Source organism: Sapajus apella, unplaced genomic scaffold (genome assembly GCF_009761245.1).
Source record: "Sapajus apella isolate SASKATOON/1434 unplaced genomic scaffold, GSC_monkey_1.0 scaffold175, whole genome shotgun sequence".
Lineage (NCBI taxonomy): Eukaryota > Metazoa > Chordata > Mammalia > Primates > Cebidae > Sapajus > Sapajus apella.
In genome coordinates this window covers 398,201-412,585 of record NW_022437115.1, presented here as the reverse complement: position 1 = coordinate 412,585, position 14,385 = coordinate 398,201, and the positions used below count along the sequence as shown (strand labels likewise).

Sequence of the window (14,385 nt, the reverse complement as noted above, 5' to 3'; positions counted from 1 at the left end):
CTCTTGTTACCCAGGCTGGAGTGCAATGGCGCGATCTCGGCTCACCGCAACCTCCGCCTCCTGGGTTCAGGCAATTCTCCTGCCTCAGCCTCATGAGTAGCTGGGATTACAGGCACGCACCACCATGCCCAGCTAATTTTTTGTATTTTTAGTAGAGACGGGGTTTCACCATGTTGACCAGGATGGTCTCGATCTCTTGACCTCGTGATCCACCCGCCTTGGCCTCCCAAAGTGCTGGGATTACAGGCTTGAGCCACCGCGCCCGGCCGCATGTTCCTTTTTAAAGAAGCAACAGGCACCTTCCCTGAGACAGGAAGAGGCTTTGACTGAGAATCACAACCAAGAAGGTGGCCATGATGCAGTGGGTGAGGCAGCACGGGGCTGAAGAGGGACGGGGCACAGGAGGGCCTCGGCACCAGGACTTAGTCTTGTGAGCAAATACATGGAATGTGCTGCTTTCACTGTTTATCGTCTGCGTGCTGCTCCAGAGCAGGAGCCTCATGAGGACAGGGGCCTTTGTTTGCACATAGTAGGCCCTGCATAAATATTCCTTAATGAACTCCGTGATATTGTGAATGCAGGAAGTCTGGAAAATTCTCAGTAAAGCTATGGCAGAAATGAAATTTTATGCTTTTCTTATGGGAAATGTCAGACAAATTAAAATTTGTTTTCAAAAGCAGAACAAAGAGTAATTCTTCTTCCCCTTCCCCTGTGTGTCCACCATCAGCTCCCACCCTTTTCTTTTTATTTTAGATGAAGTCTCACTCTATCGCCCAGACTGGAGTGCAGTGGCACAATCTTGGTTCACTGCAACCTTCCGCCTCCTGGGTTGAAGTGATTCTCCGTTCTCAGCCTCCTGAATAGCTGGGATTACATGCGTGCACCACCATGCCTGGCTAATTTTTGTATTTTTAGTAGAGATGGGGTTTCACCATGTTGGTCAGGCTGGTCTTGAACTTGTGACCTCGTGATCTGCTTGCCCTGGCCTCCCGAAGTGCTGGGATTACAGGCGTGAGCTACCACGCCTGGCCTAGCTCCCACCCCTTTCATCTCAGGGCCACCCAGCTCCACCCCCATCCCCTTCATGCCAGCCCTACCACCAGACCCTTTCATCCACAAATGCCTCAGACTGTCCTTCCAGACAACAAGGACCTGCTGACAAACACACTCACATTCTGAGTATAGGGTTCTTGGGAAAATCCTCGTGCTAAACGTCGACTTGCTCTTTCTGCAAGTGAATACCTGTTTGCACTAATCATGATGGACAGTGTTTCACAAATACTAACTGCACCCTTTCTCCGCTGCTCAGTCCCATGTGTCACCTGTTGCCCAAGATTTTGTTAAACGTGCAAATTCTCATTGGGGTGAGGGTGACACTCTGCATTTCTGATTCCAAGGGGCTCCAGTCACTGGGCTGTGACCTGTCCTTTCAATGGTGAGGTCCTGGCATGTTATCTCAGGACACGTAGGCAGGGCCCATCTCCACAGAGCCGGGACCTTAGGAACATGCGCACAAGCATGGGAAGAGACAAGAGACCGGCTTCTTGGAAAACATCAGAGTCCAAGGTGTGCTCTGAATGATGATTCTGGGGCCAAACACATTTGAGAAACCCCACGCAATGCAAGATGGAGGTCTACTCTATTAATCGTGTCTATGCATTTATTTGGCTAAAATTTCCAGTCATATCATGGCTTGGCTTGGAATTCTCCAAAGCCTTCCCATGAGCTCGTCACCTCAAGAGTCACGTCACGATTCATATTCGGATACTGAGAAGCGGAGGTGTCCATGAGAAACAGTTGTTTTGAGCTTTTCTGGATCAAGGGTTTCCCTTAAGTATCTGCCTACAAAATCCTCAAGGAACACCGAGCAACACTGTGGGGACCAGATTCAGAAAATGCTGCTCCAGGACTTTTACACAGGCCAAGCCCACGTGAGTGGCCTCCTGGAACTGGAGTTCCCTCCCTGTCTGTAGAGCCCTCACCCAGGTCTCTCACGCACCTGCCTCTCTGCACCATGTGTCACGGTGAAATGGGCCTGTCTTCACCCTGCAAGCCTAACCTGCCCACGAATGCCCGGCAAACCTTGTGGTGGATGCCTTGGGGGCTACAACCAGATGGCGTGGCCAACAAAAAGAGGGACAGTGCATCTGGTCAAAAAGAGGAGGGTCACAAACCACATTTTGCCTCCACATCAAAATTCTGCCCCAATGACTCCTCCTATCACTACCCTGAGCATAGGAGAAGCATGATCACAGCAGAACCCATCCCAGCTCCCCTGCACCACAGCTCAACGTGACCCAGGGAGACGCTGCTCAAAGGTCCTGCTGTTAGGATGGGAGTGTCAACAACACAACTGCTGTGACCACCCCTTACTTCTCCACAACGGTGCCCGCACCACAGCACCTCACAGCCAGTGAAGGACACGTGACATCCCAGCTTGGCTCGGGCTGCCTTCAGAGACCCAGCTCTGTACCCAAGACCAGGGCTCCCAGTTCAGACGCCCACAGAGCTCAGCTGTGACTGAGTCTGCCATTAAGCATGTGGGGACCGGAGCCGGCACAGCATCCCCAGATGTCTCCATCCTCAGTAGTCAAGAGATCTGAGTGTGCACATGCTGTCTCCTGATCTTCCACTCTTGGCAAATAACTCTTACTAACCCACAGGTGTGCGGGAGGGTTGGTCGTTAAGTGCAGGTGTGAGGTCAACGCACTCACCTCTGCAACATCAGCCAGGGACCTGGACACAAATGAGTCCCTTGAGTTTCCATCCAACAAGCTGGGGCCAAGCAAGGATGTGCCACTGTTGGTCCCGATGGGAGTGGGCAACATCTTCCGGCTCTTCTCTGGGGAGATGAAGCTTGCTGCACAGAAAAGACCAGAGGAGAACACCCTGAACCCTGCTTGGTCTGGACCAGTCCAGTGGAAGGGTCCTGGGGCTGGGCACCCGATACACCCCTTCCTGCCATGATTGATACCCAGTGGGCAAACGGGCCATGGGGGAAGAGGATGGACACATCCTATGAACTCTCCAATTTGTATTCAAGAATGTGCTGGGTGGCAGCTAGACCGTCCACTTCCAAATACCTTACTGACTACAGAAAGAGAGGAGCCAAGAGAGTGCCAAGACACCAGTTTCCTTTTCTCCCCTCGAGAGAGCCCGAGTGGGGAGGGGCCAGGCTAGCTGGACAGACCAGGAAGGCACACAGAATCCAGCATCTGGGGTCATAGGAATGTTCTAGGTCTCCACTGGATTGTGGGTTACCAGGCTGTACATGCTTGCCAAAGCTTGGTGAACTGTACACTAAAAATGTGCACATTTTCCCACATGCAAATTACACACAAAAATATTAACTCAGAAAAACATAAACACTTGAGAAGCAAACATGCCGACTGTCCTAGTGGGAGTTTGGCCGCAACAGAATGAGAATCCAGTGTCCTGCAGACCCCAGCCCCTGCTAGTCTGGGAAGGGAAACGGGAGCCCTTCTCATACACTCACCAAACAGGCTGCTGAGCGAGGAGTCAGTGGAGTCACTGGGGTACCACTGGGGGTCGTGGGTGGGAGAGGCGATCCAGTTTGGCTGGGGGCTGCTGGATGGGGAGGGAAGGCTCTTGGAACTGTCACTGCCATTCAGTTTTGCTGGAGAAAGAGGAACCCCTTCACCTGCCAACCAAGACCCCAGATCAGAAACGTCTTGTTGTGGAGTGGTGAACAGCACCTCACTTCCCCAGCCCACCATGGAAAAGGCAGCAGGAATGCAGGGCTCTGCCCTGCTGAACCAGATGGATGGCGTGACTCTGCAGGTAAGGAGTGCAGCACCTGCAGGACAGCTCCATGGGGCGGGAGGGCGTGGTGCACAGTGAAGGTAATGGCACTGGCGACCACGTATTCCACGAGTCATTTCACAGCACCCACAGCAGCCCTCTGAGCTGTACCTTATTCCCAATTTACTGCTCAGGAAAGGGAGGTTCAACAGGTTGGTGACCTGTCCAAGGCTACATGCTAACACACTGTGAACTCATGTTTCTCTGACCCCCCAGCCTGAGTCACACTAGTGACCAACAAACCACTGCTCCCAGGAGCTGTGTCCCAGATAGCAGGTGAGACCAAAGGTTCCAGGGCCCAGCCCAACTGCTTTGAAAGCTCTGCAAGACCTGCAGGCTGCCTGCTCAGATTCAAGATCAACTGTAAAAACACTTTCTGATCCCCAGGCTGAAGAGCGCCTTGTGGGGCCATCCCACTGTCTCGCCTGAAGGTCAGGAGCAAGCCTACCAGGCCATCAGCAGCCCAGGTCCCAGGTGCCTTATCCACCTACAACGTCCCTGCTGGAGGACAATTGGTAAAAATCACAGAATTCAATTCGTAAAAATCACAGTTCAATTCGTAAAAATCACAGAACTGGAATATTCCCAGCATGTGTGGCAGGTACTCAGGTGGGAGATCAACACCTCCTGATAGGAAGGGCTGTGGGTCTGCCCTGCCCTTACCATACTGGCCAGAACTGATGGCGATCTCGATGATGGAGTCACTTATGTGTGTGGCGGACTCGCCCTGGGACAGCGCATCCTCAGGCGGGCCGGGCAGGGAGATGTCAAGTAGAGCAGAGACGTCTGGTGGAGACAGCCGGGTGCTGGAGCTCTCTGACGAGGACAGCGGTGTGGAGAGCCCATTTTGGAGAGGGGCCTTGGGCAGCTCAGATAAGGAGAGAACAGAAGAGCCCTGCTGGGAGACAGGTATTTTTCAGACACAACCAGTCTATCAGAACTCACGACAAGGGAGGAAACACCAGGTGGGCAAATCAACAGGATGATGAGTGCTGCAGTCACCCCATCCTTCCAACTCAGGAATACGCTCGGGGAATTTATTCTCCCAAAACCACTCAATATGGCAGACTCAGAAGGCCAGGCCGCAGCGGCCTGGACCTGCTTTGACACCGCAAGAAAGAGGGTGGATGCTGGGGGAGTTACTAGCTGACAGCCTCCTCCTCCTCCCAGAAAGCTGAGTTTTTTCACAGCTTGTTCTGAATCAGCCCACCTTGGAGAGGGGAGGAGGGAAGTCTGAGGTAGGGGATAGCTGTATTCACATTTATCCACCCTGGGCAGCCGGCATAGCAGATGGAAGAACAGCAAAGCCACTGAGCAGTCCCAGAGAGAAGCCGGGCCACTGCAAGACTACAGGTGGCAGCTCAGGGCACTGGAGGGAGTCCTGGGGCAGCTGCTTTGTTCAGCAGCACACGAGGGCATTCTACCTGGAAACTGTCCGCCACTGGCTCCTGCTCAGGTCTCGAAGGGATGCTGACGAACGGGTCCGAGCCCTGCAGGAACAGCACGCCCATGAGCAGCTGCGAGGTGCATCGGACGCCACCCACACCCTCGCCTGCGACAGAGTTCCAGAAAGAGGTGTTCCATCCCCATGGCCTCTTAACAGTGGACGGACAGTAAACGGATAGGGGTCTAACGTCAAAAATGCTAAAAGGGCACTTTCAGGGCATGGGCCCTGTACTTGAATTTTTTTTGAGGCTTCAAAGAGTGAACTAAAGTTCCTCTATCAGGAAGTCAACTTTATAGCAGGCAGAGCTGGGCTCCCTGGAGTCTTAAGAGCATCAGCCCACCCCACCCTCCTTGGGGTGGCTCTGAAGTGGCCATGAGAGGCCAGAGAAAGCCGGTGCTTGGAGCGTCAGACAGGAGCAATGGTCAAGGCCATGCAGGGGGTTCTTTTCCCAGATGAAAAACATGCTCAGTGATGTCCGAGCCCAGCGCTGTGGGCTCACTGCTGTCAACTTGGTTACGGTCACTCTCAGATGGAGCTAGGTTTCCACATCGCCTTGGCTCTGGGTTCTCCAATGCCACATGGCAAGCCTGTCCCCACCTTTCGTCACAGAGCTTGCTCACACCATGGCAGCCCTGGTCTGGTGACTCTCCTCCAAAGGCAGAACAGGAGTCCAGTGTGATCTCAGCCACATGGCTTTGGTGTACATACCAGAAGTTGGTACTAAGGCTGAAAAGCCCATCTAAACATACTCACCCCCATGGCGGGGAGGGCGTCTCCATTCTGGTGAGCTCCAGTGGAGTCCTGCCCAGAGACGGCACCTGTCACCTCGTCTGAAGACAGTGGAGAGATGCCAGACAAGCCCTCGGTGTCCAAGGCAGGGAGGGGGTTCCCGGGGAGGATGCCGGCACTCGTAGCTGCTAAGTCGATAGTACCTGGCAACAGAAAGGACACTGCACATCTCTGCTCTGCTGACAACCCATGGTATGTCCCAAGAGGGCTCGGGGAACAGCTTCTCCCTCACACCTCATGTCAATGCTTGAGCCAAGGGTTTGGATGTTCTCGGTGAAGGGTAATGAGACATTATGATTTGGAGAAGAAAACATTCAAAAAACCTGGTCACAAAAACATCCCTCATAGGCTCACTCAGTGGCTGTGGCCATGCAGGTACAGACTTACTGGCCAGGTGACTCGTGGCCTGGGGTGGAAGGACCTTGGGCACGATCGGCCGAGACAGAGCTGCTTTGGTCAGAGAAGACTGGATGGGCCGGAACGAACCTCTCCCTGCGAGGGCGAGGGCAAAAGCAGACATGTCGAGCCCGCCCACCGTGCCCTCACAGCAGGACGGGGCCGCAGGGGGCTTCCTTTACAGCCACTGTTGGGAGTGTGGAAGCTGAGCCAAGCTGAAACCAGCGAACATCCCAAATGCTAATGTGAGGAGTCAGAGGTCACATAGGCCCCCAAAGTCACACAAGCTCTGGCACCCACCACTGTACCTCCCAGGAGCTACTGGAAGGCTGCAATCACCACTGTCATCCTGCGGAAATGGCTCTTTAAGGGTGACAAGCCCCTGAACTGAGGAACAGGCCCCGGGGCAGTCACAGCATCAGATTCTGGACTAAGATTCTGCCACTGCAATTTGGTTTTATCTTGCCAGGCTTTCCACAGTTGAAAATGGAAAAGTAGGCAGGAGAAAAAGCAATCGACAGCTGTATAAGGGTCTTGCAATATGTCAGTGAGAGATGTGGAAGTCAAGACTGGTAGAAAAGGTAAGTCACAGAGTATGTGTTTCACTAGAAGCCTCTCCCTGTGTTAAGATCTACTGCCAGGAGCCAAGGCCCCCCACTAAACGTACAGACTGATGGAAGCATAATCCACACACCCCAAGAACACATCCATTCCATAAAACAGCTGGCAAGATGTTACATACAGAGAGCACATAAGAGATGCTCCAGTAACTCAAACCAAGCCAACCGCCCCACACAGGGCCATCAGAGGCTACAGACGAAGGGGCACCCTCTGGACTAACTGCCTCGCCCACCAAGGCAGTCCGTGGCCCAGTACATAGGGCACATTAGGTATTAGTCAGTAGAATGAACAAAGGAATACCTAAAAATAAGCCATGGAAATAAGCACCTATTGTTTCCAAAGCCAAGGCCCTCAGGTGAGGAGGAGGGAAAAGCTACCCCAGAAAAGCTCTAGGTCCTTACCAGTTACGGAAGAGTTAGACAGGATGGAGAAGGAACAAACGTTGTGGGACTGGTTTTCTGACGGTCTAGGGAGCAGCGTCCTCTGTGGTAGAAAAATGGCAAACAAGGTGATGAAACTCCTATGCCAAAAGATGACTCCAGAACCAGGTTACATAGGAATGTCCCAAGGAAGAGGGTGCCTAGCATAGCCAGGTGGGGCTCTTTTTCCAGAGCCAATGACACAGGGTGTCTCAGACAGGTCCTGTGCACCCCCAGCCCCAGTTAGGTCCTCTCTGAAACAAACCTAGTTTTCCCAGGGAAAACATTTCCCAGGGAGGAATGTCAGAGTGATCCACTTTTTTTTTTTTTGGATGGTTTCTCATTCTGTCCCCCAGGCTGGAGTACAGTGGCACGCTCACTGAAACGTCTGCCTCCCAGGTTCAAGCGGTTCTGCTGCTTCAGCTTCCCAAGTGGCTGGGATTACAGGCACTCAGAACATGCCCAGCTAATTTTTGTATTTTTGGTAGAGACGAGGTTTCACCATCTTGGCCAGGCTCAACTCCGGCCCTCAGGTGATTCACCAGCCTCAACCTCCCAAAGTGCTGGGATTTACAGGCATGAACCACCGCACCCGGCCTGATCCACTTTCAATCCAAACTTTCTTTTAGATTTGGCTAGACTGCAACAAGTCATATAAACCTGTGTATAATCATTAGATACGGACTTTTTTTTTTTTTTTGGATATGGACTTTTATGAGTGACACCCCCCATTCTGGGCTTCCTCACATGGGGTGAAGAAAATAAAGTCACTGCCTGTAACACACAGGCACCAAAGGGCATGAGGCACCCCTTCACAGGGCTTTTGTGAGGGAATAATTAGGCTGAATGTGCTATGACAGGTTTCAGTGACAAGGACTATCTCGGAGAAACTGCGTTCATCACTGAAACTGTTAGTAATCAAGATAAAACATGAACAAAAAAGTGTTGGTCAAACTCCAAGTGTCTGAGGCACTCTGGCCTCCGGGGGTACCACTGCAGTTCTTTACCCTTTGAGATGCCCCAGGACACTGGCGCTGGAGAAACTAGACGGGAGGTGCTACTAGAGACAGAGGCAGGCTGTGGCCTAGGAGCACAAGCTTTCACCCAAGGCTACGCACTTTGTAGCACAGATTAGCACACTTTTTCTGTAAAGGAGCAGGCAGGAAATATTTTAGGTTTCGGGGTCCGTACTTGACCACACCCATGTGGAAAACAGTAGATAGTACAGAAATGAATAATCATGGCTGTGTACCAGTAAAACTTTATTTACAAAAATATTAAGTGGAGGGCCAGGCACGGTGGCTCACACCTGTAATCCAGCACTTTGGGAGGCCAAAGTGGGTGGATCACCTGAGGTCACGAGTTCGAGACCAGCCTGACCCACATGTTGAAACCCCGTCTCTATTAAAAAAAAAACAAACAAAAAACAAATATTAGCCAGGTGTGGTGGTGCATTCCTGTAATCCCAGCTACTCAGGAGACTGAAGCAGAATTGCTTGAACCCGGGAGGTGGAGGTTATAGTGAGCCGAGATTGTGCCATCGTACTCCATCCCGGGGGACAAGAGTGAGACTTCATCTCAAAAAACCAAAAATGTTAAGTGGAAAAGACCACATACTGCATGACCCTATTTATAGGAAATGCCCAGAATAGACAAATCCATAGAGACAAAAAGTGGATTCGTAGTGGCCAAGGGCTGGAGGTTCTGAGAAGACAATGTGAGTTCAAAGGTGCAGTGTTTCCTTTCTGGGTGAGAACATTCTGGGATTAGACCCCTGGTGATGGTTGTACAACCCTGTAACCACTGAGTCATATACTTTAAATGGGCAAACACTATGATATGTGAATTGTCTATCTATAAAGCTGTTTCAAATTAAACAAAACAACAGTCAGGCTGGAACTGGCCCCTGGGCCACAGCATCTTTCTTCCTAAGACCTTTCATGAATCTCTCATTTATAAACTCACTAATCTCAAGAGAGAAAGAGATTTCTAAGAGTCTAGACTACAAAAAGAAACCTGTGCATTAATCCGAAATAACACACATCCATAAATTTCTAAGGCCATAATTATCTCAGACTTCCCACCTCACTTCTGTACTATTTAATTATTATTATTATTATATTTTTTGAGACAGAGTCTCGCTCTGTTGCGCAGGCTGAAGTGCAGTGGCATGATCTCAGTTCACCGTAAACTCTGCCTCCAGAGTTCAAACAATTCTCTGCCTCAGCCTCTCCGGTAGCTGAGATAACAGACACCTGCCACCACATCCAGTTAATTTTTGTACTTTTAGTAGAGATGGGTTTTCACCATCTTGGCCAGGCTGGTCTTGAACTCCTGACCTTGTGATCCACCCACCTCGGCCTCCCAAAGTGTTGCAATTACAGGCGTGAGCCACCGCACTCAGCCTCACTTTCTGTACTTTCATGCCTCAAAATGCCAAGGTCTTCTTCTGAGAGGTCTCTGAGTCCCTGGATGTCCCTCAGGCATACAGCATCCTCGGGTCCTCCCAAGGAGCTCATGAGAAGCCTGGGCTCTGGCCAACACACATGTCTGCCAACTGCTCCCACTGACTAAATGTTAAAAAAAATAGGTGTTCTTATAGTCCATAAATACATCCCAGCCGGGCACATTGGCTCACACCTGTAATCCCAGCACTTTGGGAGGCTGAAGTGGGCAGATCACCTGAGGTCAGGAGTTGAGACCAGCCAGACCAACATGGAGAAACCCCGTCTCTATTAAAAATATAAAAATTAGGCCGGGCGCAGTGGCTCACGCCTGTAATCCCAGCACTTTGGGAGGCCGAGGCGGGTGGATCATGAGGTCAAGAGATCGAGACCATCCTGGTCAACATGGTGAAACCCCGTCTCTACTAAAAATACAAAAAATTAGCTGGGCATGGTGGCGCGTGCCTGTAGTCCCGGCTACTCAGGAGGCTGAGGCAGGAGAATTGCCTGAACCCAGGAGGCGGAGGTTGCGGTGAGCCGAGATCGCGCCATTGCACTCCAGCCAGGGAAACAAGAGCGAAACTCCGTCTCAAAAAAAAAAAAAAAAATATATATATATATATATATATATATATATATATATATAAAAATTAGCCAAGTATGGGGGAACATGCCTGTAATCCCAGCTGCTTGGGAGGCTGAGGCAGGAGAATCGCTTGAACCCGGGAGGCAGAGGTTGCAGTGAGCCGAGATTGTGCCATTGTACTCCAGCCTGGGCAACAAGAACCAAACTCCATCTCAAAAAAAAAATCCCAATCTGGGACTTTCTTTGGACTTGAATCCCTATAACTGTCTTTTCTGCAAGTGGTTTTCTACATTGTTGAAAGATTACCTATACTTCTGGGTACCATTAAGTTCACTATTATTACTTGTATTTACCCTACTCACAAGAGGGAAGGAAGGGGCAGGGATTTTCCCCCATTTGACACGATGAAAACCTGACAGAGGGAAGAAACCCCATGTCCCGGTTGGCGCAGGCAAGAGGCAGCACATTCAGACTTGACGAGAACCTGACCTGGACCACCAGTGGCTTCCGAAGGTGCCGGTTCCGCAGCTTCCGGGGCTTTGGCAGGAAGAAATCTGACTGCATCTGTAAGGGAGCAGTGCACGGCACCTGAAGGTATGCTCTCCACACCACAGGGAAACCCGTATGGGACGGCCTGGCCCCACACACTCACGCTGATGGAGTTCAGATGCTGGCGGAAAGTCAGCTCTGCATCTTTACTGGGAGAGAAGAGTTTGCCGTGTCGGCTGTTGGGTGGCAAGGTTGTTGGGACAGCAAAAAGGCCGCCATCTGAATCACTGCTTCCCGTGCTGGTGGGACCAGCCACCAAGAGGGGTCTTGGAGGGTTTCTCAAACCTGGTAGAGGAGAGGAAAGAATCACTGTGACGGCATTCACCTAGCAACAGGTCCAGGGTCAATAGAATTCTGTTGGGAAGAAAGTCAGAAAGACACTCTCTTGGCAACCTGTTTGGTTGTCTTGAAAGGAGATACCTCTATCTCAATCTCAGTCCCATATAAAGAATGAGTCTCATTTTTTTTTTTTTTTTGAGATGCAGTCTTTGTCACCCAGGCTGCAGTGCAGTGGCGTGATCTCAGCTCACTGCAACCTCTGCCTCCCAGGTTCAAGCGATTCTCCTGCCTCAGCCTCCTGAGTAGCTGGGATTACAGGCCCCCGCCACCACGCCTGGCTAATTTTTATATTTTTAGTAGAGACAGGGTTTCCCATGTTGGCCAGGCTGGTCTCCAACTCCTGACCTCAGGTGATCCACCCACTGTGGCCTCCCAAAGTGCTGGGTTTACAGGCGTGAGCCACTGCAACCAGCCTAAAACTCACCATAAAAATACTATGGGTTGAAAGCAAGTGAAACTGATGCCTTGGGAAACTGGTCATGCTTGTCTTGGGGTTTTATGAACCAGAAACACAATTTGTGATCCCTGAATTTTAATTATTTCCAGTACACTGCTGGGACGGGAGTACACTGTGGATTAGCAGGTTGCTCCACCGTTCTTTACAGGACTTGGGTTAACCTAGTGGCACCTCCCCTAACTAAAGGATTCTCTATTCTGATGTTAGACATGGGAAGAAAAGTAGAAAAAAAACAACCTTCACAGGGGTTTTGAACCACCAACTCAGCACATTAGGGAGGCTTTTCCTGGTCCCACGGAACAGACTCCAAAGTGACCAGACTGGCAAAGGCTGGCCTCTTGCCAACTTCTATACCCCAGGACTCCAAAGTCCTTGTGACAGGCCCTGGCATCTCCCTCCCCAGGAGGAGGCAGTAATTTCTGCACCTTCACCCTGTCAGCTAGAGAGTGGCAATCCGGACAGTGGGGCCAGGTCTCAGGTACACCTGTGCCCTTAGCTTTGGCACAGCCGCTGAAGCCCAGAATGACACCAACAGGGTGGACCAGGCACAGGGAGTGCGGCTGCCACAGCCTCACCTGAGGGGCATGGTGCAGAGCTGGGCGGGAAGGTCTTGCTGCTGCGGAGGGTGGCCTGGTTCCGAGGGCAGCGGGGGCTTCGAGAGCTGACGGTCACCACCTTCCCTGGGGGCGTTGTGGACTGCTCCTCCTGGGAGGTCCTCACTGTAGAGACAGTGTTTGCTTCCAGAGCCTGGGACAGAAATGGGCCAAACAACATCCAAACTTGGCACATGAGAAACGGCTCTGAAATATGCGCCCTGGAGAAGGCACGAGAACTTCATCAAGCCCAGAGAGCACAGTGTCATGATGGCAAAGGCTGGGGCCAGCGATGCCCAAACACTGTGTCCCTAGAGCCACTCGGCAGCTTGCCAGTTTTAAAAGTCACCCGTCAGGTAAGTAATGAAAACCACTCGCTTCCTCATAAGTACCTTTCCACATGCTACGGGAGAGATGGGACAGAAGGGACCAGCTGAAGTGCCAGCATGGACTGCAGAAAGAGATGCGGGATAGCAAGTGACAAGTATCAAGAGCTCAAAGCCATATTAAAAAGTCAGCACAAGACTGCAGTAGGCTGTCTGCTTGAGTCAGAGGAAGGAAATACAGGCAGGCTTTCTAGAAACAGATACAAGTACAGCTGAAGAATACTCTGCAGCGACGAAGCCCAACCCCGGGGGGAATGCATGCCCATGCCACAGCCCACAGAGCCTGCTGCCGTGTCGTGGGATCCCCGCCTGGCTCACCACAGAGATGCCAACACCGCTGGGAAGACTTGGCCAACATCCCAGCCTCTTGGCTCTCCTCACTCTCCTGAACACCCTACACATCCCACCTGGGAAACCTCCCTGAGGACTATGAAGCCCTCTGCCCCATGCTCTCAGCACAGCCCTGCCCGTCTGCTCACTCAGAACCTTCAGCCCCTAGTCCCCACAGCCCAGGCTTTCTCTGGGACTCTCCCACCTCATGACCCTTCCTACGCTGCCACTTCCACCTTCGACAGTGGCTCAGCAGCCCTTGGCATCTCTTGGTCTCTGGGGCTCGGGCCTTTAGGGGTGTTTGCTCATCACAGCTCTACCAGGCAAGCGACAGCACAGGGGCAGGGGACCCCACACCAGAGGTGCATCAGGCACCTAACTGTCTGTCCCGTCTGCCAGGCCCACCCCAAGTCAGCCTCTCTAACTGGCTCCCCATGGGGATGGGGATGCCCTTCTGTGTGGGATTTCTACCTCCTCTGTGTCCCAGGACTGACACCTGCACTCTCAGGAGCCTGCCCTGGCCCCTTCCTTGGGACACCTGAACGCAGGCACCACATCTCTCCATAGCCCCTACCATGAGACTGCCAAAAGCCAAACCTGAAGAGCCTTCTAAAGACGCTGTCTTGCTGGTCACCACTTGCTCAACCTAGCATTCTCTCCACATTACCCCGAGCCACTTTCACCCTCAGGCCTGGCCTCAGAGGCACCTGAGTCAGGCTCAGTCACCACCAACCCTGCAAGAATCTTCCCCGTAACCAGGCCCTGTGATGCTGCCCGGGCAAATGTGCACTTTCCTGCCACCTGCTGATGGACCAGGTCTCGGGGGCAAGCCACACACGGGCTGTGGGCAGAGGGCAAAAAACCAGCGGAAGGTGTGGTGGATGCAGGCAGAAGCAAGCACCACTCAGAAGCCATGAGGCGGCCTGTGCAGAGCAGCGAGTGGGTGGGGGCTCATGAGTGCCCAAATCCCAAGTCCCCCACCAGCACAGGGACATCCCTCACACACATTCTGACTGTGAAACAGCGCCCAGGGGCCCACAGTGACCTGCAGCTCCTGCCCCAGCCCGTCATTCCAGCCCCTCGCTCATGTCCAGCAGTTTGCCAGTGTCCAAACATGCCGTTTCAGGATGGTCTGCCATGAGACCTTGCTCTCTTGCACCCAGAAATCCTATCCGACTTGGAGGCGTAGGGTAGGATAACTCCCAGC

The 14,385-nt window shown here is 52.1% G+C and overlaps 1 protein-coding gene across 4 annotated transcripts in view; it reads right to left on the bottom strand.

Moving 5' to 3' along the window:
* CRAMP1 (cramped chromatin regulator homolog 1) overlaps positions 1-14,385 on the bottom strand; it is a 56,823-nt gene that overhangs the window by 2,188 nt on the left and 40,250 nt on the right. For 2 of the 4 annotated variants that reach the window (XM_032268111.1, XM_032268109.1), the window contains exons 11-20: positions 12,445-12,616; positions 11,177-11,358; positions 11,014-11,088; positions 7,477-7,558; positions 6,446-6,550; positions 6,023-6,201; positions 5,247-5,312; positions 4,486-4,720; positions 3,497-3,661; positions 2,715-2,860 (exon numbers count right to left, since the gene is read on the bottom strand). In XM_032268111.1, coding sequence (XP_032124002.1) covers positions 2,715-2,860; positions 3,497-3,661; positions 4,486-4,720; positions 5,247-5,312; positions 6,023-6,201; positions 6,446-6,550; positions 7,477-7,558; positions 11,014-11,088; positions 11,177-11,358; positions 12,445-12,616 — 1,407 coding nt within the window. The remainder of the gene's footprint in view (positions 1-2,714; positions 2,861-3,496; positions 3,662-4,485; positions 4,721-5,246; positions 5,313-6,022; positions 6,202-6,445; positions 6,551-7,476; positions 7,559-11,013; positions 11,089-11,176; positions 11,359-12,444; positions 12,617-14,385) is intronic. The other 2 variants (XM_032268110.1, XM_032268112.1) reach the window with 2 other exon arrangements.